The sequence below is a fragment of the Phyllostomus hastatus genome, unplaced genomic scaffold (genome assembly GCF_019186645.2).
Source record: "Phyllostomus hastatus isolate PE091 unplaced genomic scaffold, TTU_PhHast_1.1 phas_contig_64, whole genome shotgun sequence".
Lineage (NCBI taxonomy): Eukaryota > Metazoa > Chordata > Mammalia > Chiroptera > Phyllostomidae > Phyllostomus > Phyllostomus hastatus.
Genome location: NW_025333928.1, coordinates 8039651 through 8067627, shown reverse-complemented (window position 1 = coordinate 8067627; position 27977 = coordinate 8039651). Strand labels below are relative to the sequence as shown.

Below are 27977 nucleotides of genomic sequence, written 5' to 3'. Positions count from 1 at the left end.
TGAGGAGCTTCTGCTTCCTCCTGAGTGTGATGGGGAGCTATGGAGTGTTTCTGAGCAGGGGTGTGATAATGTCAGGTTAGTGTTGGAAGGTGATCCCCTCTGGATTAGTCAGGACCAGTGGACTGGCTCAGCCAGGCTCCCTTGGTCAAGGCTGAAAAGTAGGCAGTTTTAGGGGATGAAGTGCTTTTGAGCCTGAGGCCCTGGGGAAAGGGTGGGGGATAAGGCCCAGGAAGGACTGTTCCTGAACTTGAAAGGGCCCACCTCCCCAAGACCAGTCTTCAGTCTTGATGTGACCTGATTCAGTTAAACAAAGCCAGGGAGAGGGGACAAGGCCTGGGTGATTTGTCAGCTCACTGCACCTGAGGTAACCATTAATCTCTCCCCTGGGAGAATCCAAGGGCTGGTCCCTTGAGAGGCAGATATTGGCCAGAATGGAGGAGCACACAGAGGCAGGCTTGCCACCAGAGCTGGGGGAGCAGAGGGCCTTAATTGACAACCCTGCTGACATCCTGGTCATTGCTGCTTATTTCCTGCTGGTCATTGGTGTTGGCTTGTGGGTGAGAAGTTGAGGGGTGCTGCTGGGGGCCAGGTTTCTGGTGCATAGGGGGAAGTCTCAGGGAGACCTCAGGTAGCAACAGGGGTAGGATGCCTCGATCTTTGAGGGAGAAACCAGGGGCTGGGGAAGAAGGAGCAAGTAAGTCTCTCCACTGTCCTCTACCCTCACAGGTAAGTCTTTTGATAGCCTCAGGGAGGCTTAACCAACACCCATTCTTTGTCTTTTCCCTTTTGGATTGGGCTAGACTTTTCCTCAGCAACAGCATTTTGAATGACTCCTCTGTTTCCCTGTCTACATTATGGCTGACCAGAGCCCATAGGCCTGATCCAAAGCCCCCAGAGAAGTCAGGCCAAATCTAGTCACACTCAGGCTTGGGTAGTTGGACACCAGATTAGGGCGTGGGTGGCTCTTGGTGCCTGGGAAGGGGTTGTGGGGGTGGGTTGTGAACCGTCAGGGGAACTGAGCACTGGTTAATCTTCAGCCTGAAACAAGGCTGAGGAATGTGTTGAGGAGGCTAATGAGGTCCAGAGATATGCCCTGAGCCCAGGTTTCTCCAACTCCTGTCTCCCAGTCCATGTGCAGAACCAACAGAGGCACCGTGGGCGGCTACTTCCTGGCAGGACGAAGCATGGTGTGGTGGCCGGTGAGACAGGCTGGGCTGTGAAGTGGGAGGGGGCCCAGAGAAGCAGCCTGGCTCACTCATACCTCTGGTCACCCAGGTTGGGGCATCTCTCTTCGCCAGCAACATCGGCAGTGGCCACTTTGTGGGCCTTGCAGGGACAGGTGCTGCAAGCGGCTTGGCTGTGGCTGGATTTGAATGGAACGTGAGGCCCCCTTTTTGCCAATAACCCTCACCCCCAGTGGGAACCTTTGGAAGGGTAATGCCTAAGTGGGCTCCAGGCAGAGAGAATGTGAGGCTAGATTGTGGGGTGGGGTTGGGCTTCATGAGGATCACATGTCCAGCATGGAGGCAGAGGGATGTAGGAACTGACCACTTCCAGGATAAGGATATGTCCTGCTCCTGACTTGCTGTTTGAGCCTGGACCAGCCGCTACTTTCTGTGGCCTTGATTTACTCCTATCTGAAGTGGGGTGAACAGCCTCAAAGATAGTGAAGTGCTTGTTCTTATGCCCTCTGAAGTTGTGGCCCAATGAAGATCTCTGGGCCAAATTAAAGCCCCTTGCAGAAGTGGGAGGGAGACAAAGCTCTGGGACTGAGACTCACCTTGGAAAGCTGGAGAAATAAGGACTTTGAGCTCAGAGCTTTCTGGAGGAGGCCTCCAAGCTGAGCCTTGGTGGTTTCTTGAATGGAGAGGAGAGTGGAAGCAGCCCTTCCTGGCAGAGGCTGGAGTCAGGCTGAGGGGGCTGTGCTTGGACTCACGTACCTGAGGGTAGGGGTTAGGGACCATCTTGGGAAGGACTGGCTAGGGTTCATGGCCTGGAAAGGCAAGGAGGGCTCTAGTTAAGGGCTCAAGGTGTCAAGATCATGTTCCTTAATGCCCAGGGCTTAGAGATATCGTCTGTATTTTTATCCTCTGGGCCCCAATGAGGACTTTAGAACAGCACGTTTATGGAGTGAAGGTCTCTCATACTCCAGCGGGGGGTGAGGGGGGGTTGGGGAACAGGGATGTGCTCAGGGCAGGATCTCAGGGAGTCACTCTCAGCTGTTGCACTGTGCCCACAGGCGCTGTTTGTGGTGCTGCTGCTCGGCTGGCTCTTTGCGCCGGTGTATCTGACCGCTGGAGTCATTACGATGCCGCAGTACCTACGCAAGCGCTTCGGTGGCCACCGTATTCGGCTCTACCTGTCCATGCTATCGCTTTTTCTGTACATCTTCACCAAGATTTCGGTGCGCACGTGCGGCGGGTGGAACCAGGCTGTGGTCCCTGAAAGGGCGGGATCACTGGGTCAAGGTCTTTAGAAAGCCTTGGAGGAGGCGGGTCCAAGGAGAAATGGATGTAAGATCCTGATGGAGGCAGGGCCTGGAAGGCACGGATTTCTGGAGCCATGGCCACAGTGGGTGGGTCCTGCGAAGACCAGGCCGTGGAAAAATGAGGGAACCTTTGAGGCATGGCCACCATAGGATTGTGGTCTGGGCAGGAAATGAACCTGGGGCCCTGCCCTGGCCCTTGGGTCCTGACTTGCGTGCTCTCTGCTCACCCCAAGGTGGACATGTTCTCCGGGGCAGTATTCATTCAACAGGCTCTGGGCTGGAACATCTATGCCTCCGTCATTGCGCTCCTGAGCATCACCATGGTCTACACTGTGACAGGTGGCTGTGGCAGGGGCTTGGGGAAGGGAGTAGGCTTGGGAGATGTGATAAGAGCGTCACTCAGGCAAATTCTGCTCACCAAGCCCTGCCTTCTGTTTCCTGAGTGCATGAGGCTGGAAATGGGCCATCGTTTTGGAAATTTGTTCTCCAGGAAGGTGCACCTTTCCCATATTAAAACGACAGCGTCTGTACTAGGAACGGCCTGTCTGGGCTGTCCCCACTGACCCAGGACCATTGCAGGAGGGTTGGCAGCGCTGATGTACACCGATACCGTGCAGACGTTCGTTATTCTCGGGGGGGCCTTCATCCTCATGGGTTACGGTATGTCCCTCGGGGGGAGGGGCACGGAGGTCACGTGTTACAGGGCTTTCACTCTGGGAGCTGGGACATCCCATGTCTCAGGCATGTGGGCCGTAGGGAGGGTCTTGGCAGGGTGCCAGGTCCCCTGATGGTCTTGCCCACACAGCTTTCCACGAGGTGGGCGGGTATTCGGGGCTTTTCGACAAATACTTGGGGGCAATGACGTCGCTGACGGTGTCCGAGGATCCGGCGGTGGGCAACATCTCCAGCTCCTGCTACCAACCTCGGCCCGACTCCTACCATCTGCTCCGGGACCCTGTCACGGGGGACCTACCGTGGCCCGCTCTGCTCCTGGGACTTACCATCGTCTCTGGCTGGTACTGGTGCAGTGACCAGGTGCGTGGTCAGGGCTTAGGTGCGGAGCCAGGCTCTGGCAGAACCAGAACTACAGTGCGCACTTGGGGGCGGGGCCCACGGATCTGAGGTGGGTGGAGCCTGAAACCCGCTGTGAGAGCTGGGTCAAGGCGTGGTCTGACAGGGCAAGGACCCTGGCTGGGTGGAGCTAAACTCCAGGAAGTTGGATCCAACTGGCCAGGGCTGTATATGGAGCAGAATTACTGCAGCCCTGAGCCAGGCAGGAGCAAGTTGAGGTAAGGCCTGAGGGGTAGAGTAGCTGGGAGTGGCTACAGGTAGCTGAACGCTCCTGGTCACAGGTCATCGTGCAGCGCTGCCTGGCGGGGAAGAACTTGACCCACATCAAGGCAGGTTGCATCCTGTGCGGCTACTTGAAGCTGATGCCCATGTTCCTCATGGTCATGCCGGGCATGATCAGCCGCATCCTTTACCCAGGTAACATATGCACCCTGACCTGACCAAGGGTACTGTCCCGCATCCAGACCCTTTCTGTGTAAGGATCCGGGTGCCTGCTTTCTATATCCATTGCAGTCCTAAGATTTGGGAATTCGGTCATCCAGTCCCACCTCCTTTCAGGAATTCCACCTCACCTCCATTAGAATTCTCAGCCCCACTTTAGGGATCCAAGTTCCCGGACGCATCCTAGCTGTGTCCTGCCCTTTCCCCCAGACGAAGTGGCATGTGTGGTGCCTGAGGTGTGTAAGCGCGTGTGCGGCACTGAGGTGGGCTGCTCCAACATCGCCTACCCACGGCTCGTCGTGAAGCTCATGCCCAATGGTGAGGGCGAGCACCCAGGTTGCCCCCTGCCCATGCTCCCGAGACTGCCACCGGGAGGAATCACCCATCGCCAAGTCCGCACCCTCACTGCTCCCATTGGCCCATAGGTCTGCGTGGACTCATGTTGGCGGTCATGCTGGCTGCGCTGATGTCCTCGCTGGCCTCAATCTTTAACAGCAGCAGCACACTTTTCACCATGGATATCTACACGCGCCTGCGGCCTCGTGCAGGGGACCGCGAGTTGCTGTTAGTAGGACGGTGAGACTGGAGTCCCCACCCCCAACCTCCTGACCCATGAGTCAGCCCGGGAGGGGGACAGGAAGCACTGGTAGGGCTAGGGAAAGAATGGGGTCCTGGGTGAAGTCTGATGGCTGCTCACCGCAGGCTCTGGGTGGTGTTCATCGTGGCAGTGTCGGTGGCCTGGCTGCCTGTGGTGCAGGCAGCACAGGGCGGGCAGCTCTTCGACTATATGCAGTCAGTCTCCAGCTACCTGGCGCCACCTGTGTCCGCGGTCTTCGTGCTGGCGCTCTTTGTACCCCGCGTCAATGAGAAAGTGAGCATGTGTGTACATTGTTTGCTTGGTGCAGGGCTTGGGTATCGGAGATGGCTGATGCTCTCTATCCCACAGGGTGCCTTCTGGGGGCTGATTGGGGGCCTGCTGATGGGTCTGGCGCGCCTTATTCCGGAGTTTTCCTTTGGCTCTGGCAGCTGCGTTCAACCCTCCCTGTGCCCAGCTCTCCTCTGTGGGGTGCATTACCTCTACTTTGCCATCGTGCTCTTTGTCTGCTCTGGCCTCCTCACTCTTGTAGTCTCACTGTGCACAGCACCCATCCCGCGCAAGCACGTAAGTGGCAGCCTCTGGACAGGCAGCAAACAGGTACCATGTTTGCCAGTTTGTTTCCAGGTACACCAGTGGAGAGGTCCTGATTTTCTGTTAAGGACTATTGAGGGCAGGCTGGGGGTCCAGTTTGAAGCTGCATTTGCAAAGCAAGCACAATGTTTTTTTTTTTAATTTAGTGACATTTATTTAGGTGGTTTGGGGGAGGTAGCTTGAAAAAAGTTTGTAGAGGGAAGTGGTAAAGCCCCCTACATCCTTGGCATGACCTTTGGGACTCAAAACACAGGAAATGATTGGTGGCTGAGAGGGACACAAGAGGGCTTGGTCTTGTTCTGCTGCAGGGCAAGTGCCTAGAGGCACAGCTGACTGGGTGTGGGGGTAGGGGACCGGATGAAAGAGCCAAGCTCTGAAGGATGGGCTCGGGCCTCCACAGGTGAAGTGGGGGGAAAGGCAACAGGAGGAAATATGAGCAAATATCCACATGAAGGACACTGTTAGCAGGACTGTAAGACTGGAGTCTAAAGTACTACAATCTTAGGTGCAGACAGGAGACCTGGGGTGATAAAGCAGGGCCAAGAGCTTTAAACACCCAGCTGAGGAGCTTGGGTTTAGCCTGAGAGCAAAAGGCAGCCATACATCATGTTTGAGCTGAGCCTGGGCTAGGTGTGCAGGCTGGACAGAGAGAGGCTAGGAAGTGCTAGTGTGGATGAGACACCAGGGTGTGGGGTTGGGGGAACAGAACGCCCACTCAGTCCCTGCTCCCACCTTTCCCCAGCTCCACCGTCTGGTTTTCAGTCTCCGGCACAGCAAGGAGGAGCGGGAGGACCTGGATGCCGATGAGGCAGAAGGTCCAGCCTCAACCCCTGTACAGAATGGGCATGCTGAGCATGCAGTAGAGATGGAGGGTAAGGCACTACCCCAGGGGGTGGGACTATGGAGCTGGGGGAGCCAAGTTCGCTCAAACTAACTGTAGGGCTTCAATTTTCCCCAGAGTCCCAATCCCCAGCACCAGGCCTGTTTCGCCAATGCTTGCTCTGGTTCTGCGGAATGAGCAGGGGTGGGCCAGGTAGTTCCCCACCCCCGACGCAGGAGGAGGTGGCTGCAGCAACCAGGCAGCTGGAGGACATCAGTGAGGACCCAAGATGGGCTCGTGTGGTCAACTTCAATGCCCTGCTCATGATGGCCGTGGCCATGTTCCTCTGGGGCTTTTATGCCTGAGGCCAACTGTGTTGGGACACCATGATCATGGCCAGGGCAGGAGGGAAGGAGGAAGGCCACAGTTCCCCTTCTAATTTGTCTTTGCCTGGAGCCCAATCCATCTGATTGGCAGTTATGTACTGAGGCCTTGCCAACCAGCCACAGCTGGTCCCCATGCAAAAATAAAACTGCCTTTTTCCCATGCTCTGCTCTAGTCAAAGTGTTCTTACTTCAGGCTTTTAACCTGGGATCTGGCCCTCCACGTGGGCTGTTCACAAGACCTTCTTTTCTGGAGATAAGAACCATGTAGCCCTCCACTCATCCACCTCTAGCTGGTGCTTCTCAGTCTTCCAGCCCACATCCTGCAGTCCTGGGGAGAGGTCATGGGGGTATCAGTACTACAGGGACTCCTGGACAGGAGTCGGCTTACCCTGGAGAGAGGGGTAAGGAGCGGCACAGGCTGGGTGGAGGCTTTATGCCCTGCTCAGGCTTCCCTTGCCTCTGCTGGGTGATCTCTGGCATAAAATGAGGCTAAAACCTCATCTGGTTACAGCAAGAATTCATTGAGCTACCACATGGTAAAGGGATGGAGTAGAATAGGTGCTAAATTAAAGATCAGCACCTGCATTTGTAAGCCTCCTCTCACTCCCAGTTCTTCAGTGCCAGCTGGGATTCATTAGAGAGACTCAACACTGACAAAGCTTCAGGGAGCATCCTAACCTCTCCATTCTACAGACAGGGAAACTGAGGCCTAGACTTAAGCTCACAGAGAACCCAGGTCCACCACCTCCCAGGTGATGGGAGGTAGGTACAGCCCCTGGGGAGAAGGCCTCAGAGGCCAAGGAGCACAAAAGATGTTACCTTTCAAGAACTTTGGGAATAGCTTGTCCAACACTTGGTGTGTCTCCTTGACGATGACCCAGCTCTCTTTCTTAGGACCTGGATGGGGGTGCAGAACCAGGAGTTCTTGAGTCCCCAGGCCGAACATCCTCTCTCCACCCCACCTGGAGTTATCAACAGTCTAGATTGTGAGGCTCTTACCTGCCCGTACTTGGTTCCTCAGTTCCTCCAGCTCTCTTGGGAGGGGCCCATCTTCCCGCAGGGCTCCAAGCAGCAGCCCATGTGTGGCAGCCCTTAGGATGGTCTCAGGGCCTGCCATCTGGCTCAGAACAACCTGTACTCGGTCTGGAGACCCAGAGACAGACTGGTACTAGGGAGGGCCACTCCCCAGACACTCGACCCCATCACCTGCTTCATTCCTGTCTGTCTGCCCCCCGAGGCCCTTGCCTGGCATGGAAGGCCATCTCTCACCCTTTCCTTTCCCACTTCATCTCCCATTGCTCCCCAGTGCTCTGGCCAAACCAAAATGCCCAATTTCCAAATGCAACTTCACAGCAGCTTACCAAGGTGAGTTTATTTTGCATGTCTGTAATGGCTAGTGAGAATAAGCACCTTTTAACATTTGACCAGCAGACTAGTAAACTCGAGTACTATTTTCCTCAAGAAGTGACTCTGGATGGGAGGGAAAGGTGATCCCCCTGAGATAACTAAAGGTCATAAACTAATTTAAGTAAGTGTGTCACAATATACAAATTGCTTTTATATAACCACCTCATCTGATCCTCATAAAAACACTGCAGGTAATAAGGCAGGTATCATTAGCTACAACTTACAGAGGGGTAAAGTGAACTTTATGGCTCATGCAGCTCTAATTCGAATGCATCAAGTCTGAGTCTAGAGCTCCCTCCAGGACACCAGGTGAACTCCAAACTGTCCAGAGCTCATCCAGGGCTTGTGGCCCTGGGGCTGGAGGAATGAGAGGCTGACCCCAGGTGGACGAGCCTAAGGCTGGGAGAACATGGTGCACTTACTTTGTGACTGGTCCCAGTGAAGGAGGTAAGGTTCTCGGTGTCCCTCAACCAGTTGCTGCAGCTCAAAGACACTGAAGGAAAGAGTGCGGTGGGGGAGGAGAAAGCAAAGACAGGAGTGAATAGCCACCTGTTAACTGTCCATACTTCACCTGTCCTTCACCCACTTTCCATCTACCCCTTAGCCATTACCCATGCACTCCACAGCCACCTTCCCTTCTTTCCACATCTAGTCATCCATTTACCCCACCCACCCATTCTTCCTTCATCTAAAAAATATATCCCTTATATTTTCACTACATTACACACCCAGCTGCACTCAAGCACCCATAATGACTCCACGTCTGTTCAGTGGAAATAAACCTAGAGCAGAGGTGAGCCTGGTCAAGGGAGGCCACTGTGTAATGGGAACAAGGCGCATGTGTGGGGCAGGGAGACCAGTAGTGATGAGTGGGAGATATTGGGCTACTTACCTGGAGATTAAGCGATGTAGGGGGACTCCCAAGGACAGAGACAGAGATGGCCAGAAACCTGTGGGAAGTTGGAGTCAGGAGTCCCAGGCAGAGGGACAGACTGAGAGACATAGGACTTGAGAGCAAGGGGTTGGGTCACCTGTCCACAGTGGCTCCATCTGATTGGCTGAAGTGGGGTCAAGTACCTCACCCCTCTGAAGGAAGTGCTTCAGGACTAGCCAGAGCCGGCCTTCATTCAGGGTCTCTATGACAAGGGCGTGGACTGCCCGGTAGTTGGCATAGATGTGGAGGGCAGTGAGGAGGAAGAAACAACCGAGGCTGAAGCTGGAATGAAAGGGTGAGGTGGTCAGCAGGGGCAGAGGCCCAGCTGGGCATCTCCATCCCACACCTGCTCTCAGCTTACCTAGGGCAATCTGACACGAGGGGAAGCATCAGGAGGCTGACCAGGAGCCCTGCCAGGTTTACCAGCGTCTCCTGGAAGGTGGCAGAGGGTTTGGGAGTTGGAGCACTCCCCTGCAGGCCAGACTGAATAGCCTTGAGTGCCTTTCACAACGTTCCTCCCTGCCCCAGAACCACCCAGGTCTCACTACGCTGATGAGGGTGCCTACTAAATTTTTAACATTTTTAGTGAGTGTGCTGCCATTTAAAAAATACCAGCTGCTTCTCTGTCCAGGCAGATGCAGTGCCCTTGAAAACATTTTCTTTGTTTGGTAAGAGTCACCTGAGTAGCCCTATGTTTAGGCAAGGAAATGTTCAGAGAATGGGGAAGCATTTTTTTTTTTTTTGTGGTTAAAAAAGGCTGAATTCCCCCTAGTAACTGCCGGGTATGCAATTAATAGCAGACACTTTTACAAAGGGGTCAAGTTATGGCCTAGGAAGAAAGGCACAAGATTTAAAATCGCTCTGATGGCCTGAGGTGGCCTAACCGAGCTCACCCTAGGAGAAAGGACCCCAGGCTGCCTGCCCCCAATTTATCATGAGGGAGGAGGAATGTGGATTGGTGCCCCTGACTACTGGGGTCTTCAGGAGAGTTGGTCCTGGCACAGAGGGGACCTTAAGCTGGAGAGCTTTTCTTACCCAGCCATCCGGATGAGGAGGTGAGCTGGAAATAGAGGCTGTGGGTGCAATAGTAAACTGGGACCTTGGAAACCTTGGGAGCTCAGGTGCAGAGGGACCGCCTCTTCCCTAGTGGGAGCAGTTTGTCTTGCAGCAACATCAGCAGAAATCAAGGGCCTGCTGCAGGACTGAACATGTCCCAGGTTGCCCCTGTGGTGTGGTACTGCTTCTGCAGATTGAGGAAGCCCTGGAGCCTTGGAAAGTACAGCTTCGGGATGGGGGAGGGCTGAGGGCTTGGGGAAAGAGCAGATGAGAGATGGTAGGAACAATGCTGGGAGATCCTAAAGATCAAGGCTTGGGTTGTACTTATGTCTTCTTCCCTAACAATCTACAGGAGAGATCATGAGAAGAACTAGTCCAACCAGTTCCTGAGGGAAGGGATGTGTCCGAGGGGACCCAGGGAAACTGAATCGCTCTATGCCTCACTTCATTGTTGGCAGAATGACAACAGTGAATAGCACCTGACAAGAGCACTATAGGAACTTAGGAGTTTATACAAATGAAATACATGGTTAATGCTCAACAAATACAGGGTTGGTGTGAGAGATAATGATGCAATGCACATAAGCACTTAGCACATGGGGTTATGGGGGACCCAATACCTGTAGGTTTCAGCCTGTAGGGGAGATGACATCCCTACTCCGAGCTCCCTTGGTCAGGGGAGTGGCTGGGCCAGAAGGCCTGCTAAACTGCTGAGTGGATGCCTCTGGCCAGTCAGTGACCCCAGCACCTCACAAGCCCAGCACTTTTTGACTTGCTGAGTGCTCTAACATGTGGGGCCTCACATGATCAGAACATTCCCCTCCCAGAGTGGGGCTGTGGCCCAGAGAGAGTGAGGGCTAGGGCTCGGGCTCATTCTTGGCCACTTGGGCAGTGGGTAAAGGCTAAGAAGATCAGCTTGGACTTACTGCCACCAGAGCCTGTGCCCTCACACCTGATTACTTAACCTGAAAGTCAGAGCAGGGAGCACCCGCATTTTTCTGCATGTCTCCCACCTCTCCCCTGAGGAGCTCTCAGCTGCTTCTGCCCACACTCCCAAATTGTGAGCAAGCCTGACAAGCCTACCCACCCCATGCTCCCTCGCACCATCTCCCCCAGTTCTGCTGCTCACCTGGCTGCTATCCTTGGCTGACACATCAGCCATGTTGTTTCTCCGGGCCTGGTGCATGGTCAGTGCAGCCCGAGTGGCCCCACCAGCCACGCTCACAACGCACTGGGTAGGGAAAGGGAGGAATGAAGGTGAGAGAGGCCATGAGCTCAGAAAACACAAGCACTTCTGTGGGTGGGCCGAGTAAATGGTTCAACCCAGCTGGAAAAAAATGAGGCCTCAGGCAACCCTGCAGCAAAACCCTGCAATGCTGTCCTTGGTGCTGGTTCTCACTCTGCACTTCTGTTCCACCCACCTCCTGTCTAATTCCAGGAGAAAACTCAAGTTCTGCCTGCCACACCACTCTGTGGACCCGGCTCCAAGGATACTCAATTTCTTTCCCCAAGGTGGAGGCCCAAAGGCCATTCTTAGCCCAGAACTCCCTGCCTTCCAACTTCTACGTTGACTGCATCCTCCCCCTTGCTGAGTTCCCAGGCTCAGTCTGGTTTTGAAGTTTATGCTTGCACTCTGCTTGCCACAACTAACACTCCACTCTCTTCCTGCCCCAATCAAGGCAGATCTAAGTCTTCCAGGCCATTTCAAAACCCACAAAGGTGATCCTGACCTCCAAACTCTCCCACAGAGGTTTGGATCTCTCCCTCTACGATCTTAAGCTTATTGATGGGAGTCACTGATCACCTTCATTCATCTGATATTTATCAAACCTTTTTTAGATGTCAGGCACAGATTTAAGTGATATAATACAGGCTCAACCCCTGCCCTCAGGAAGCTTATAAATCAATAGATGATAAAAAAGAAACAAGCTATTATGTAGACAGAGGAAACAGTTTGCTCAAAGGTAAGAGGAACGTGGTACCAATGAGCAAGAATGACCAGGGGCCTGGTCACTTGGAATCTTGCAAGCCTTATTAAACTCTGTCCCAAGAGCAACGGGGCAGGGAGGTGACCTGATCTGACTTCCACTCTTAAGAGGACTACTGAGCCGCTCTGAGGATCAAAGAGGGTGAGAATGGGGGCGGAGACTACTGGGGAAGCAGCTGTGTTTTCAGTAGGGAGGAAACACAAGGTGACATGGAGATGGACGAGTGACTACATTGGAGAGATTCAGGAGGGAAAATAACAGAACTAAATCGAGATTTAGCTGAGGGTGACAGGTGAGGGGGCAGGAAAAGGCATGGATGACAGCCAGGCTTTTGGTTAATGTGCCTGGGGGACTGAGGTGCTGGGCCCTGAGACCAGAACTCCAGAGGGTTGGGGGAGAGGCGTGAGGCGGAGTAAGTTTATGGCTCTGTTCTATTTCCTTGTATGAAGAGACTGAGGCCCAAAAGGTGTAGTGCAGAATTTGAAACATGGCAGGGGTCTCAATCCTTGGTTCACAGTAGTGATTTTCTATGGGGTTTCCTGGCCTGGGGGGTGAGAGGATGCTCAAGGCATTAGTGCATGGGCCAGGAGGCCACATGTCCTCCACCACAAAGAACTGGTGCATATGAATGTCAGTAGTGCCCTGAGGAGAAACAGATACGTGGGCCTTTGAGATGGGTCTGACATGTCTTCTTAAGAGTCTTCAGTCTGCACCAGGTCCTTAACCCTGTGGTTAAGACATGCTGAACTCTTCACCGAACCTTGCTAGGCTTCAGTTTCCTCACCTGGATGAAACCAGCTTGAAGGAACCATGAGGGTGAGCAGCCTGACAGAGATGAAGAGCTTGTATCTACCCCACTTGCCCCTCTAGCCTCACCATCCACTCTATGCTCTGTCTTGCCACTGGACCTTGACCCACGCTGTTCTTTCTGCTCAGAACACCCACCCTGCACTTTAAACTCATTCTTCAGGACCCATCCCCAGGAGAGGACCTGCTCCATCTCCTCACCAACCAGATTACCTGCTGAACCCTCTTGTCCATATACTTCTCACCTGGAATATCTGGAGCTGTAATTCTATACATATTTGTTTAATTTTGTGTTGCTTTCTTTCAAAGATGGGAAGGCCCATATTCCATGCCAAACATGCATTAGGCACTCAAAAATATTTTATTGAAAGAAAAATAGCCAGGGAGCTGGTCCCAAGATGTTGGCACTGGAGCAACCCTCTACCTCTCAGCTCAGAGCTCCCTCGCCAGTACTGTGGCTCTACACACTTCCTGCAACTGCCTGAGTCACCAGAGGATGTCCAGCTGAAGAAGGACCAGAAGGTATGGTTGGGTATGAGTAGAAACATTTGAAAGTTTTCACTCTTCTAGAGGTGTGTTGCACACAGGGTCCAAGCTGGCCTCCCCTGTGTGCCCCAAGCGAGTTCCCACACAGCAACACTAAGGAGGGTATATCGGGTATAGGGGTGCCCCAGAGGTGTAGGTACCTTGGCCAGGTTGCTGATGCAGATGGTCACAGTAAAACAGACTGGGTATATGGGAGCCATAATCTCCAGGAACATGGCTACATCATTGAGGATGTCAGCAAAAAGTCTGGGGGAAGGGATCAGAGGTCAGAGGCAAGAGATGTTTGTAACAGAAGACTCCCCTCCCTTCACTCCCAGCTCCTCACCTCCACTGCTTGGCATTACAGTCCAGTTTGCTCCTATTGGGGAGGAAAGGTCAGTTAGCAATTTGGATTTAAGATGAAAACACATCCTGTGGGCAGTGCTGGCCATCCTTAGGCCATGGTAGGGTCTGAAGGGCTCAGAAAAAACCACACTCCAGCCAGACACCTATCCCGACACCCTGTCACTGCTGCCTGAAATGCCACCATTAGCTGGGACGACTTTGGTGGTCACTTAGTGCTTCCCCCTAACTAACCCACAACACACCAAGGAATAAAACTGTCTTATGGCTGCGCCCACTCTCCGGCCCTCTGCTGAGAGAGGCTATCTTGGGTTCCTCTGCCTTCTCCCCCTCCTCCTCCTGCTTTGAGGGTACGCAGCAAGAAGTCCACATATTTTGGACTGGTAAAAACTACATTATATAACCCCCTGCATTTTCCAGGATAATCAACCCAGAGAAGGGATATGACTCCCCTCAGATCACAGGGCGAGTGGGGAAATAGTCCAGGAGGAAGAGCCTGGGTATATGGGAGCCATAGGCCTGGTTTAGGACTCTGCCTTCCAAAGCACCTGATAACACAGAAAGAGCACAGGCTTCAGGTTCAAATCCTACCTCACTAGTTACAAGCTGTGTGACATGGATAACTTTCCTCTTTAGGTTTGCTTCACATCTGTAAAATGTACACATTCAATCCTACTCTAAAATCTTTTAGAAGAATTAGAGATGATATATAAAAGTTTGTGAGGCACAGTTAGAGTTGTTAATAGCAGCTAGTGTTTACTGAGCACATATTATGCGCCATGCAATGCACTAAGCACTTAGTATAAACTATCTCACTGGACCTCACAATCACAATCAACAGAAGACACTCGATCACTCCTGAGGCTGCCCAGCACTGACTCGAGGAGGAAACAGGCTGCACAAGACCCTCAATCCCTTCTAGAGAAGTGGTGACACTGATCCCATGTGAGACAGGGATCCTGATGACTTGCTCAAGCCCACTCGCCACTCAGCTTGGCAAAATCCAATTAAGTGTCCAAACCTCCACCATGGCCTCTGGAGTACCGTCATTCCTTTTGGGCTATGCACTGTCCAGGTCCGTCTTCTCTTCCAATAAGCAAACAAAGGTAACTCAGAGCCTTGTGAAAAGTTAGTGCTTTTGAAGGCAAATCTGATCACAGCAATGGCTATGTGGATTCACTGCTAGGTGACCCTGGGTGAGCCACCTGTACTGAGTACTCTAACTAAAGACTCCTTAGCTCTAATGATATAATTGCTAAATCTCTTCTATCTTGAAAACTGGTAGGAGAAGCTGAAAAATACAGTCAGTGTTGAGACAGACATAACTACTGTCTAGGGAGAGTGGCCAGAAGCCTCTGAGCTGGAAGACAGACTCACCCCTTCCACCAGGCAAAGATGATGCGGCCCAGCATGCCCGTTGAATCTGGGGAGAGAGGCATTGGTGAGGAATGAGGAAGAGCCCTGGGGCCTGGCAGACCCTAGCACTGAAATGGCTGTTTGGCTTTGGGTCACCATCCATGGGAGCTGTCTGGCACAGTAAGTTCTAGACAGATGCAGCTGTATGAAGCTATATGACAGGTCAGCAGTGCCTAGATTTAGTAGTTCCTAAGCTCAATATGCACCCAAGAGAGCTATGTACCCATGCACACCAAGAGACACGGACCAGAAATAATCTTTGTAGCACTGTTCGTAACAGCAAACACTGGCAAAAATGCAAATGCTTATCAACAGAAGCACAAGATAAATTCTGGTACATTCATTCAGTGGCATGTCAAGCTGCTGTGAAAAGTCAATGGACCACTCGCATCAACATGGATGAATTCAAGTAAAACTTCACACGAAAAAGTTGTGAAGACTATATACAGCACAGCATACTTTTCATGAAGCTCTAAAATAAAACTGAACAATAAAGTGTTTAAACCACCAAAAGAAGCAGGAAATCTCATGTGGAAAGTTCAGATATTCTGGCTCTTAGGTTGGGCAGTAGGTTCACAGGTGGTCATCAGAATACAAATAAATAAAAAGGACCTGAACTGCAGGTGGTGACAGAGAGCAGGGATGTGGGCCACAGGAAGCGGCCTCCTCAGGCTAGGGGGAGCAAAAGAAGTCTCTGGAATCTGCCAGACCTTCATTGCACAATAAATGCTTACACTGGCTACCTACTCTGTGCCGGGCACTGAGACATAGGGGATACCAGAGTGACCCAGAAAGTTATGGTTCCAGGCTCCAAATCTGGTGTAAAAGCAAACTGCAATCACTATGAAAATCACTGATGTAGACCCAGAATCAGTTAACTGTCATCTGTGAGCTCCAATTCCTGTTTTTGTAAATAAAGTTTGTTGTTGGTTTGTTGTTGTTTTTTTAATTTTAATTGTTGTTCAAGTACTGTTTTCTGTCTTTTACTCCCATCCCATGTAAATAAAGTTTTATTGGAACACAGCTGTGCCCATTCATTTATACTGTCAAAAAAAAAAAAAAAAAAGCAAAATGAGCCACTTTAAAATGAAGCCAGAGCTGCCACCCCAGAGGAACTGCTTGTACATCTCATGCCTCAAATCTTTGGCATGTTAAAACAGGGCAAAATAATCTTTGGACTGGGACTAAAGAAATCTTGTGCCTCAAAGAACTGTTTGCAAAGATAATAAGAAAGCAGATATTATGACTACATGACTGCAAATTAAAACCATTGTTCAGAACCAGCGTCACTATGTTATCGGCACTAATAGAAATACCTTCCTTCTATTGATGTGACTGCTCCCCTGACCCTTCTTATACCTGCTGCATTTGTCTCCTAATTGAAACATTATTTGGGCTTCTGGCTGATGCTTTCTGAAGAGTTATTCTTTTTTAAAAAAACATTAAAAAATTAATCTAATGATTAATTTCTTCCACAATAGCAATTGCAGTAGAAATCCCAATAACTTTAGCTAACCAGCTGTTATGTTCTATAGCTTTCCAATTCATATATACATAGACATTTATAAACTATAGAGCTACATAATTTGTAACCAACCAAAAGATTCTGAAATGTTAGGAATAAAACTATGTTCTTTTTTAAAAAAATTATTTATTAATTTTCAGAGAGAGGAAAACAGAGAAAGAAAGAAAAGGAGAGAAACATTGATAGGTTGCCTCTCGCCACCCCTAACTGGGGACCTGGCTCGCAACCCAGGCACGTGCCCTGACGGGGAATCAAATCAGCAACCTTTCAGTTCACAGGCTAGCACTCAATCAACTGAAAGCCACAAAAGCCAAGGCAAAACTATATTCTAACTAGCTTCATTTAAACTTTCCTTTTTCCCTTAAATTTTTCTTTTTTATTCAGCTTTCCCAGTAATTTTTCACTAACTTCATTAAGCCCTGGATTTGAATATGGCCGAAGATAAAACAACAATATTGGGACGGGCATCAACAAAATATAAGACACCTAAAGCTATCCTCTGAAAGATCATTTATTCACCCCAGGCAAACATGGAAAGTTAGAATCAAATCTTAGGTCCTTCACGGTTGACCTGTCAGATACATGGGAACATCCAAGGCTCGAGGCTGAAAGGTCTAAACACTAAAGGCGAACTATCACTAGTGGAATGTCCATCAGCTGAAGAAAGACCCTAGACATGCTCAGCAGTGTGTTCAACTTGCAGAAGATACGAAGTCCCAGGTGGAACAAATCAAGTTATCAAGGTTTTAGCCCTAGTCAAAGGTAACAAAATGCTATCACACCTGAAAAATAATAACCTGTAACTAACTTCCCAGCTTGACCTGCATTGACTCTTGCCATTATATGAACTTAGGTGAACAGTTCTGCAGTCTTAATTAAAAGGATAAGCCATTTTAATAGATTTTTCTGCAGACTAACTTTTTCCCAGCTAGAGACTGCAGTACGTTCCACCTTGAGGCTGTCACAACCGTGAGCATCACTGGACATGCAATCAGCAAAACACCCAGGGACAAAGAAAGTACATAGTTGTGCCAAGTGTTTGGTGGACCCGATGTTGAATTATCTCGTAACTTCTCCATAAATCCCTTTATTTCCACGAACAAATTTGGACCTACCACTTCTGTTCCTAAACAGAGGCTAATATATGTGATGACTGTTATGTGACTATTTTTCTACATTATAGTTTTATTTCTGCTAAATTACTCTTAATAGTTTTTTAAAATCTCTTCAAAAGATATTAAATTTACTGAATAAAAAACTTATTTTGTTCAAGTAAAACAAAATTTTGATATATGTCAGGCAAGTGAAGTTAGACAAGTGGCATCCATTCATCCAATATTAATGTTGTAAAGACGGTCAACTAAACTTTCTTAGATGAGTTTCAATTATCCTAAAAATGGTAAATGATCTGTTGTGTGTGAATCTAAAGTGTGTTCCTTATGAAATTATCTGAGCCAAAACAAAAATTTAAGCGGATGATTGTTAAATATGTTAATAGGTACACTGGGCAACAAATTAAAAATTGTTATTTAACATAGCTGCTTAGTTTATTAAATATAAAGGCCCAGTTAATCAACTCATTAGATTGATTAAGTCGACACTTGAACTGTCAGAGGACTTAAAAAGCAGTTGGTTTTTAGTAGTTCTCTGAAAACCACACACACTCACACAAACACATAAATTGGTAGAGCACTCTGCACACAGGATTCCCCCCATAACCTTGCATAGCGCCCTGCTTCCAATCTGCAGTATTTTGAAACCTATATAAATTGGACATGACCAAATTAAAGATGTCTGATAAACTTATAAAGTTTTTGAAAACTTCAGTTGTGTTCCCAAGAAAATCAATTCTAAACTAAAAAAAAGGAAAATTTATATAAAATCAAAAGATTTAACAGACATCTTCTTTTACAAAAATCAAATTCCAACTTGTTTTGCTATTTTTTCAAATACAACTAAGGAAAAAGAGGTGACAGCAGTAATGTTTACATTTTTCTAAAAGATTTTATTTATTTTTAGGAGGGGAAAGGAAGGAGAAAGGGAAGGAGAGAAACACCAATGTGCGGCTACCTCTCATGTGTCCCCCACCAGGGACCAGGCCTGAAACCCAGACATGTGCCATGTCTGGGTATTGAACCAGTAACTCGCTGGTTCGCAGGCCAGCACTTAGTCCACTGAGCCATACCAGCCAGAACAGTAATGTTTACATTAAAAAAAACACAAACCATTAACTGAGTGGATTTGGGGTAGAAAAAATAACTGTAGAGTATTATTGAACTCTACAAATGTGCAGACTTCCAAAATGTACCAGCACTGAAAAACTGTCTTGCACTGAGGTTTTCCAAGAGGTACAGGTAAAATGAGCCTGCCAAGAAAACATTCAGTCTGTAATAACAGCTTGCTGTCTTCAGTACAGGCCTTCCCAACATTAGTCACGTTACTCCTGCAAAAAACCCTTAATGTGAAAGTTTTCAGTGGTGAAAGGTGGGGCTATAATTGATGATGTGAACTGAATCCATATGCGCACTGAGTTTCACTTCATTGTCAAGAATTTGAATAAGCTGTTGCATGGATAGAAGGTGACTAGATTCCAGCTCAGACTACACAGGTTCCTCATTCAAAGTTATCTCAAACGGACCTGTCAACATGGACTGGTTCTCAATCATGCTGCTCAAGGAGAAAACCATCCTACATCCACAGGCCTTACTTTCTTGGCCCCACCTCCAGATGCCAGGAGCCTTGCATGCCAAAGAAAGCAAAGGAATCCTTGACAACAATTATTAAGCCTATTAATATTAGTTTGAAGACTGACAGGAAAGGTGCTATGTATCTATATATTGCTTGAGGGAGGTAATTCTCCCCTTCAATTCAGATGTCTGGGTACCATGGCTAATAACCTGCATGCACTCCTCAAACACCTGCCTGGAGCCTCAGGAAACACAAATCTGGAACTTGAGCAGCGGCTCCGTGGCAACTTGAAACACTGCATCTTTAATGTCTCACTGGGTACACTACTCAGGTTGGCCTCTACACCAACGCCAACACTGCCACAGGGAGCAGTGGCAAAAGCCTCACATCAAAAGCGAGCCAGCCACGTCAGCCACACTCAGAGTCAGACTGCAGCCAGAGCAGGGGCAGTGAGCTGCCCCCCACCCTGCAGGTACAATCTGCCAAGGGCCAAGGTCCAGGAGGAGGCAGGAATCCCAAACAGTTATTCTTATTGATTTCAAATAAATGCTTGTTGCCTCTCACTTTGAAAAGTGTTTTACTTTTTGGTTAGCAACAGATCGTCTCTGGATGTTTTTGTGACACAATGGTAGGCTGCTGTGACGGAAACTATACAGCCTACAAAGTGGAAAATATTTACCATCTGATCCTTTACAGAAAGTCTGCCTACCCCTTATTTAGACTACACCTTATATTGAGACTAACAGTCATTAAGTTCAGGAGGGGAATCACAAAAGGCAGTTGAGAACCAAACAAGTGGAAAGGCCTCATACAGTGGGCACTGGAAAGCACAGACACAGCAAGAGAGGTCTCCCAACTTGTTCAAGCTTAAGGGCATGGACCCTTAAGTGGGGGATGCAAGAAGGGAAGCTAGGTTGTGGAAAGGGGGTTGGGAGCTTCTCACAACACAGAAAGGTGGTGATACGCACCAGCCTTCCCCATCCTCCACTAGAACCAGATGTACTCATGCTTTGCCGCAGCCTCCATCCGTAGGCACTGAGGCCTTCTAACTAGATTACCCAATCCTGGACTTGAAGGAGATTGCGAAGCACTCTCTCTGGTGGACACCTGAAATATATATGCCATTCAATCTTTACACAGTCCTGATTTTCATAGGAATCATTCCCTTTCATAGACAAAGCTTGAAGGTAGGTAAATAAAATGGGACATTTTACCAAAAATCGGATTTCCAGTTTTTCCAGAAGAAGCTGAAGACACAGCACCATTGGACCTGCCTTCCCTTACTGCCATAACAGGCTGGGGCTGAGCAGTAGCAATTTCATGCAGAGGCACAGGTATAACACATCTCCCACCCAGCCTGCTGCACCTCTCCGTTTTTGTCTCCTTTGTCCCTAGAAGCCAAACCCGTCAGGCTGACTGTCGTGAAGCTATCTTCCCTTTATCACTCACCTTATCCTCTTCCCTTCAAGTACATTTCATTCTACACAAAATTTTCCCTATTCATTTAATTCTTGTATTGGATCAACTTAGTGGCTCTGAATATGGCAAGACTGCTTTTACTGGTTGAGAGATAGCTCACTGGCCAGACTCTTATTTTTCTTCTTTTGACTGTGTGCTCATAACCACACAGGTGTGTGCCCGTACACAAGGGTCACTGGCAGAAGAGGAACTACTCTACCCTTCATCAGAGGCAGTCTGCAAGGCCCCTACTGGAATTTGGAGGTCGGGTCTAGAACGCAGTAATGACATATATCCTCCCTGTTACCTAAAATTCAACATTGTCCATGAGACTAGGAAACTTAATTTCTACCTACTTGTCTCTGCCTCATTTACAATTACTTGAGCTGTAAGATCTAGAAACTTTTGAGTTCTAGTAAGGGATAAGCTGTCCACAAATTATACTTAGTTCCACTCTAAAATCCTAACTGGCAAAAAGAGTATGGTGTTAAGAGTGAGACACAGGAGTCAGTCAGTTTGGGTCCAAATCCTGGCCCTATGTTATCTTAGGCAAGTCACTGAATCTTGCTGTGCCTTGGCTTTCCCCTCTGAAAAATGTATGAACAATGGCTCCCATCCAATACGGCTGCTGTAGACACCAAGTTACGTATTATGCAAATGTGCAAAATGCCTCGCATACAGTAGACTGTCAAAATCTTAGCTGCTAGTAGCATTACTACTGTTAGGCATAACAACTGATATCCTGTTCCATTAAGAGATCTGTAATGGAAAATGACCACATCAAAAAATTCCAAGGAAGTTTCTTATATAAAGCTCATATACAAATTTTCTGTGTTTGATGGAAATGAATTTGTAAAATTCTTTCTAATTAAGAAGGCTTTTTATATCAACAACAGGCTCTAAACTAAATGGATACTTTTTCATATTTTAAAGTGGTCTTATTTTTTTAAATTAATCTAAAGACATATATAGGCAGCATGCTGGTGATAAGACTAGGGTGCTTAGAAATGACATGAAAATATCAACCACAGGCTCCTACTGCACTCCAGACACTTAGCGAACAGGAGAGCAATGGAAAAGATCTAAGTTAAGCAGTTCGGTGCTATGAAAATGTACTCTGAACTACACCTCCTGGGTTTAAATCCATGCCCTTTAACTATGACAGTTATGACCCTGGGCAAGTTACATTTCTGTGCCTCAGATTCCTCATCTACGAAATGAAGGTAATGACAACACGTATCTCAGAGCCACTGTGAAGACTGGGTCAACACATTTAAAGGTTGGCATATAATGAGCGTGGCTTGTGCAAGCTGCAGATCACTACCACTTCTCCACCAACACACAGCACTGTGAGGGAGCTCCTTCCCAGAGGTAACTCACGTTTGGTCAGTTTGCTCAGTCCAATGGTAAGGATGTTAAGCAGGAGCCTCCTGATTCTCCAAAGATCCAGTGAGGCTCATCAGAGGTGTGGTCAGGCTGATGCTAGGAGCAGAGCAAGCCTGACTTTGGCCTAATTAAAACCTCAGTGGGAACAGCAGTGAAATTCAAAGAACAGTGAAGAGAGCCATGGGTTCTGATGTGCTCCCGCACATGGGAGTTTCCCTTTTCTTCTCTGTTTCAGTCTCTAGGTGGCATGGTACCAAACTGTATCTATTTTTTATTCGTAGTTTTTCAAAAAGCTGTACACATTCAACAAATGATTACTACAGTTACTATTTATAATATCATATAGTATTACAGAATCTAAAATGCCTTTCCTTCATTTTTTCTCAGAACCAACTACAATTTTTTTTTCTAGTACTAACCTATTTCCCACACCCTAGGCAGCTGGCAGTTTATTTACTTATGCAGTCCTCCACAAAGAGCCCAGGCGTAAAGGGGAGAGGCTGATTAAGTTAAGGATCTGGGCTCCTGATGATTTAGGGACTCTATGGGGCTGCAGGCTGGTGAGGGATGGGGACCAGAGTATTCCAGCAGTGTGTGGCTACTCACTGAATAACGCCAATAAAACCTTTAAAACTTAATCCGCTTATTATTATTTTTTCTTTAGCAGGATACAAGGCACTATTCTAAGCACTAGGGAGATCTGGCTCCCTGACCTAATCAGGTATAGGTCCATAATTAGACCGATCATAGCCCAAAGGCCAGAACACTGGGAGAGCGGTAAAGGAGAGGCTGAGGTCCTTAGCCGAAGGAAAAAGAAGGGTCCAGAGATGGTAGGGCTGAGAGCAGCGATAGGTTAGGCTGTAGGGGCCCAGCTTACCTTTCACTATCCAGGTGGCCGTGGCAGCTGAAACAGAGGCTTTTGCGTTTCCCACCCCTATGCCTAGCAAGACTGCGTGGGTGGCCAGAGAGCCCGAGAGGCTGGAGGCAAAGGCCTGGAGAAGAAAAGAAAAGGGGTGAGAAGTGGGCACAGGGGCATGGAGGTCTAAGTTCTGATATTAGAGCTCCCTGGTGTGTGACCTGGCACTCGTCACAAATCCGTTGTGGGGCTCAGTCTGCAGTCCATAAACGGGGAGGGAGAGGTGGCCCTCACTGTTCGGCGTACCCCCGGCTATATGCCGCCCCGCTGACCTGCACGGAATCCCAAAGCTGGTAGGGCAGGTAGTCTGGGCTGACGCTATCAGGAAAGCCCTGAGGAAGGAACACAGCCAGGAGACGGGAGAGAGGTGGAAAGGCTGTCCCAGGAGCTCCCCCTCCACCCCCATCTCGTCCTTCGGGGTTCACTGTACCAGCCCCGGAGACCCCCCACCAGCGCCACCCCCAGGTCTCCCACTGCAAGCTCCCGTCGGCAGCGGCGCAGCAGCCCCGGGCCGCCTGCGAGCCGAACTGCTCGGAGCACAGCGGGTCCCCAAGACTGGCGTGGCCAGCCATCCCCGATCACTTCCGGTAGTCCGGCCTGATGGAAAACGTGGGCAACCTGTCGTGCTGGGCTACGGCGGCTGCAGAGGGGCAATCTTCCTTCGCGAAAGGGCGGTCGGCTTCTGCGTAGTCCTAGGGCAAGCCCGGGAGCTAAGCTATTGCTGTGTGACCGCTGTGCGTCTGCTCGCTGATCCGCCACACTCCAGAGTTGGTCTCGGCCCTTGTTTTTTCTAATATTTTGTAGCGGGGCTGCGGGGGCAGTGGGGACTGTCTGACCAGCTGACAGTCCCAGAACCTGCATTTCTGGGGCCCGCGACTTCCAGTTTTGGGGAGCATCAAAGAGAGCGTCTCTAGGGAAACTTGGCATTCTAGTGGTCACAGAATTTTTAGTTATGTGACTTGCAAGTCAGTGTCTCCTTCTGAGCTCCAGGTGCCTTCTTTGTTGTGAGGCCCATAGCTACATTTTACTTCTCCTTTATTCCAGGCAACTAACGCATAACAGTAGGTGCTTAAAAAATACTTGTAAATGAACGAATGTATGATGAGAATTTGGGCCATATGCTCCCTGAGGAGGCCCTGTTCAACTTCCCTTTGGGTTTGTGTTTGGTTTTGTTTTTCTTCTGGGCGGCTCTGCAACTCCACTAGAAATCCTCTGTCCTTCAGCTGTCCCCAAGACTGGAAGAGGATTGTTTCTGAAAGGACCCTAAGGACATCCCAGGAATGAGAAAATGAAAGGATTGCAGTTCGTAGTGTCAGAAAACAAGAGAGATAGGCAAAAAGTTCTTGTGTGTTTGTTGGGGAGTCTAAGACTGTTTCTCTCCCCTGCAACTCACCCTTCTTTCTTGTCCTCTTACTCCCTTCCTCCTTCCTGTTTAATGCAATGTACTGACTCCAATGTAGAAATTTGCCAAAAGCGCCCTCTTATTATCAGAAAAAAATATCTCGATTCCTTAACTTGGTGTGGGGGTTCAGAAAGAGTAAACCAAAGAGCGCTTCTGTGATATGTGGATTTTTTTGAGCTAAAGCCAATTTCAGCTGCAGGCTCGAGAGAAACTTCTGCCCCTTCCTTAACTACCTAGAAGAACTTGAATTAGGGGCCTGGCCCATCATGAAAAGATTATCAGCAATAATTTTTTTGACCTACCTATATGACACGGAAAACTTTTACTTAACAAACATTTGTTCTTCTTATCCTGCAATGACCCTTTGAAACTCCAAAACACCTTAGCCATCCCTAGTTCAAAATGTCTTATATACCTAGATCCCCCTTTTCTATTTCTGAACCTTGCCTGTATGTAGGAGTCTCTGAACATCTCATGTAGGTCCGGTTTCCATACATATATAAAATTTGGTTATTTTCTTCTGCTAATCTGTCTTATGTCTATTTGATGATTAGACCAGCCAGAAGAGCCTTGAGGGTACAGGAAAGTTTATTCCTCCCCCATACTGGCATTCTTGGACACCCACTCCCTCCCAGTTTGACTCCGTGCTTAAAACTTCTGATTCTTCCAAACTATCACCTTCCTGTGTGACCTCAGCCTAGAATGCCCTCCTACCCTCTCAATTTATCTCAGACCTACATAGAGCCTCTCTGAGATAGACCCAGGGGACTTCATTTTCTTTTTGTAAATTTGAGTTGATCGTTGGAGTGAAAAGTTGAAGGGTTACAAATGTGTAATATTTTAAATGTTAGCTTCTGTGAGTGTACGGAACTCTGAGGCCAACCTCTGTGAATGAATCCCACGATGGGGCCTCAGTTTAAATCCAGGGTCTGTCACTTCATATCTGTGAGATCTTGGGCAAGTTTCTTACCTCTCTGTCCTTCAGTTTCTTCATCTGTAAAGTGGGAATAATATTAGTATCTACCACATAGGGTTGGGATGAGGATTAAATGAGTGTCTACATAAGAACATCCAAACCTGTAGAGAATTTTTATAAGAATTTGAGCCATACAGAGGATACTCCTAGACATAAGATCTCAACAGACTGAGAAAAATGCTTCTCAGAATGCAGTTTGCAGCTTATTTTATACATTTGCAATTAAGGAGGGAACATAGGGTACACACTCTCCTTGGGGTATGCCCACTCAAATCTTTTTTTAAAAATATTTTATTTGTTTTTAGAGATGGGAACAGAGGGAAAAAGAGAGGGAGAGAAACATCGATGTGTGAGTGGTTGTGTTATGGGAGAAACTTGTTTCTTCTCACCAATGCAGAAAAGAATTACAGATCAGCGAGCATGCTGGCATCATGCATAGTTTATTAGTGCTAACTTCTAATGGGAAAGCAAATGCAAGTGTGGCCAGAGGCCAGGTGGCTAGAAGCTGGGTGGCCAAAAGAGGGGCAGCCAGGGTCCTGGTGGCCAGAAGTCAGGTGGCCTGGAGGCCCCCATGTGGTAAAAAAGACCCAAGAGGGACAAGTGAGTGAATCCTTTGTTCTGAGGACTTATATAGTGGTGGGTGGAGGTGAAGAAGTTACATATTGACTGAAGGGTAAAGGTGGTGCCAGCTTTCCTGGGAGACACAACTACCCAAATGTAGGTATGGGGGTCTATTAGCCTGAATCTTTATCTTGCTCCAGACTCTGTTTATTCATTTTGTATACGTGACAGGAGACAGGCAGTTAATCGAAGTTGTTTTATGGGCTTTTCTTTGGGCCCTGTAGTCCCCCTGTCCTCTCATCCAGGCCTTGGAATGAACACATAGTCTCAAGGTTTTCCTTTTCCCAACTAGTGGAGATGATACACACACTTTCAAGGGCTACCCCTGCACTATCATAGTCTACTTATGTTGCTTGGAATGCTTGGCAGCCTTATCAGACCAGGCTCAGGATCATTGGGTCAATGGGTGAGACTTTGCTTTTAGCCTCTTGTATTAAGTTCTGGTTGGTTTGCAATGGTGAGGGCCCTGCCTTATTTCCCTTTTGGCTGCTCCTGCTACCATAACATTTGCCTCTAGCATGTCCCCAACCTGGGACCTGGCCCCAAACCCACGCTTGTGCCCTGGTTGGGAATCAAACTTGTGACCCTTTGGTTTGCAGTCTGGTGCTTAATCCACCGAGCCTCACCAGCTGGGGCTCATATCTCTTTTTCGAGTAAATTTTCTTCTAGACTCTGAAAATCCCCATGAGACTTGCAACAAGGGGAGCAATGGGCAGTGGCATCTGCTCATCCCAGGCTAATCCCCTGAAGCTGTCTCCAAGGTCACCTTTTGTCTGACTCTCCAGTGAGCTGACAGCAGCCCCATCTTGGCTTCACTTCTTTCCCACAACATTTTTAGAAAGCCAAAGCAGCCCCACCTAATCTCTCTCCTGTTGCTTCTTCTGTCTGAAGCCCTTCCTTGCTTCACTGTCCCCAGATCCAATAAACATACTCTCAAAATTAAAAAAAAAGGAAGGAACATAGGAAAATTACCTGAAGGTGGGAGAAGGCAAGGCAGGAGTTGGAGTGCAGGACAAAGGAGTCATTTCAAAGGTGTGTTAACCTAGATAAACAGAAAAAATGGACAGGGCTTGCTTAAGGCAAAGATATACCAGTTAAAATGCCTGGAGTGTCACCACCCACCATGACCTGTGCGGTTAAGGAATTTATGATCAGATCACCTTATGAGGTTACTTTCAGTAGAATCCCTTTTTCGTCCATATGAATGTGAAGTTCTTAAACTATGTTTGGCACATAGTACATGCTATTGTGGATGAAAAAAGAGGTTCTGTAATAAAACTGGTAAGTCCAGTGATGGCAAGTAACCTCATAAGGTCATCTTGGAGCACGTCCAAGGCGAGTTAACCAAGATGCACAATGACGATGGGCAGGGCTTGCCTGAATTTTCACTGAAGAACTTCCATGGTTCTTTACCCACTCCGATCTGCCCAGGTAGGAATTTATGATTTATTACAGCACCCCTTTTCATCCACCGTGTACTACTGTGACATTCTGAGTAAGGATTAGGTAAGGTCCTCAGAGGGTTACTGAAGGATGGTGAGAAGGACAGACGTTTAGTAATCAGAAGTCCCCGGCCCTACAGATGGGTTAATAATGTTATCTCTGATGATCTCTAATTATGGGCAGGACCCCTACTCCATAGTTAAATTGAGGCAGAAGTTCCTCTCAAGCTCACAGTGTTTTGGTTGCCTCTAGATTAAAACAAACTGATACTACAGAGGCACACCTTGGGGTGACTTGTTCTGAACCCCCACATGATCAACACCCATTACAGTCCACTCTTCACACAGCTTAAAATCCCACTGCTTAAAACCTTTCAGGGGCTACCTACTACTTTTACGGAAGAAGTTTGTAACATTCTCCTTCAAATCCCTCAGTGGTTTTTCTTTTTTTAATTAGATGTATTAGAATGATCTTGGTAACTTTACATGAGTTTCAAGTGTACAATTCTATAACACATCATCGTACATTGCATTGTGCACTCACCACCCAAAGTCTCGTTTCCTTCTGTCACCACGTATTTGGTGACACCTTTTCCCTCCTAATCCTCCCTGCATCCCTCTTCCCCTCTGGTAACCACCACACTGTTATCTGTGTCTGTGAGTTCGTTTATT

At 48.5% G+C, this 27977-nt stretch overlaps 2 protein-coding genes and 1 pseudogene across 3 annotated transcripts; 1 reads left to right on the top strand and 2 right to left on the bottom strand.

The window, feature by feature from the left end:
* The first annotated feature begins 400 nt into the window (after positions 1–400).
* On the top strand, positions 401–6558 carry SLC5A2 (solute carrier family 5 member 2). Of its 2 annotated transcripts, XM_045848902.1 has the most exons (14): positions 401–557; positions 1128–1199; positions 1276–1380; positions 2240–2404; positions 2722–2827; positions 3068–3148; positions 3294–3523; positions 3841–3976; positions 4211–4318; positions 4426–4576; positions 4703–4871; positions 4947–5162; positions 5932–6061; positions 6148–6558. In XM_045848902.1, exons 1-14 carry the CDS (start codon positions 432–434, stop codon positions 6372–6374), a joined length of 2022 nt encoding a protein of 673 aa, XP_045704858.1. In that variant the 5' UTR covers positions 401–431; the 3' UTR covers positions 6375–6558. The 2 variants fall into 2 exon arrangements, with proteins under 2 accessions (XP_045704858.1, XP_045704859.1); XM_045848903.1 differs by lacking the exon at positions 4947–5162.
* On the bottom strand, positions 5318–23456 carry RUSF1 (RUS family member 1). The gene is made up of 14 exons (XM_045848904.1): positions 23137–23456; positions 22826–22940; positions 14853–14898; positions 13459–13491; positions 13274–13379; positions 10922–11023; positions 9098–9168; positions 8834–9018; positions 8695–8752; positions 8225–8295; positions 7395–7538; positions 7215–7292; positions 6584–6723; positions 5318–6019 (listed from the first exon to the last, which is right to left on the bottom strand). The coding sequence occupies exons 1-13, from the start codon at positions 23434–23436 to the stop codon at positions 6626–6628; spliced, it is 1407 nt and encodes a 468-aa protein (XP_045704860.1). The 5' UTR covers positions 23437–23456; the 3' UTR covers positions 5318–6019; positions 6584–6625.
* LOC123825412 lies at positions 18888–22681 on the bottom strand (annotated as a pseudogene).
* Positions 23457–27977: the final 4521 nt, after the last annotated feature.

What these genes read in the sequence shown, in the direction of transcription:
- SLC5A2 (XM_045848902.1), top strand. Translation starts at nt 432, where the DNA reads ATGGAGGAGCACACAGAGGCAGGCTTGCCACCAGAGCTGGGGGAGCAG. An exon ending in CATGGTCTACACTGTGACAG is followed by an intron (nt 2,828 to 3,067) that starts GTGGCTGTGGCA and finishes GGACCATTGCAG; the next exon opens with GAGGGTTGGCAGCGCTGATG. An exon ending in CAGCCGCATCCTTTACCCAG is followed by an intron (nt 3,977 to 4,210) that starts GTAACATATGCA and finishes CCTTTCCCCCAG; the next exon opens with ACGAAGTGGCATGTGTGGTG.
- RUSF1 (XM_045848904.1), bottom strand. Translation starts at nt 23,436, where the DNA reads ATGGCTGGCCACGCCAGTCTTGGGGACCCGCTGTGCTCCGAGCAGTTC. An exon ending in AGCTTTGGGATTCCGTGCAG is followed by an intron (nt 22,941 to 23,136) that starts GTCAGCGGGGCG and finishes TTTCTTCTCCAG; the next exon opens with GCCTTTGCCTCCAGCCTCTC. An exon ending in GCATCAGCAACCTGGCCAAG is followed by an intron (nt 11,024 to 13,273) that starts GTACCTACACCT and finishes TTCCCTACCCAG; the next exon opens with TGCGTTGTGAGCGTGGCTGG.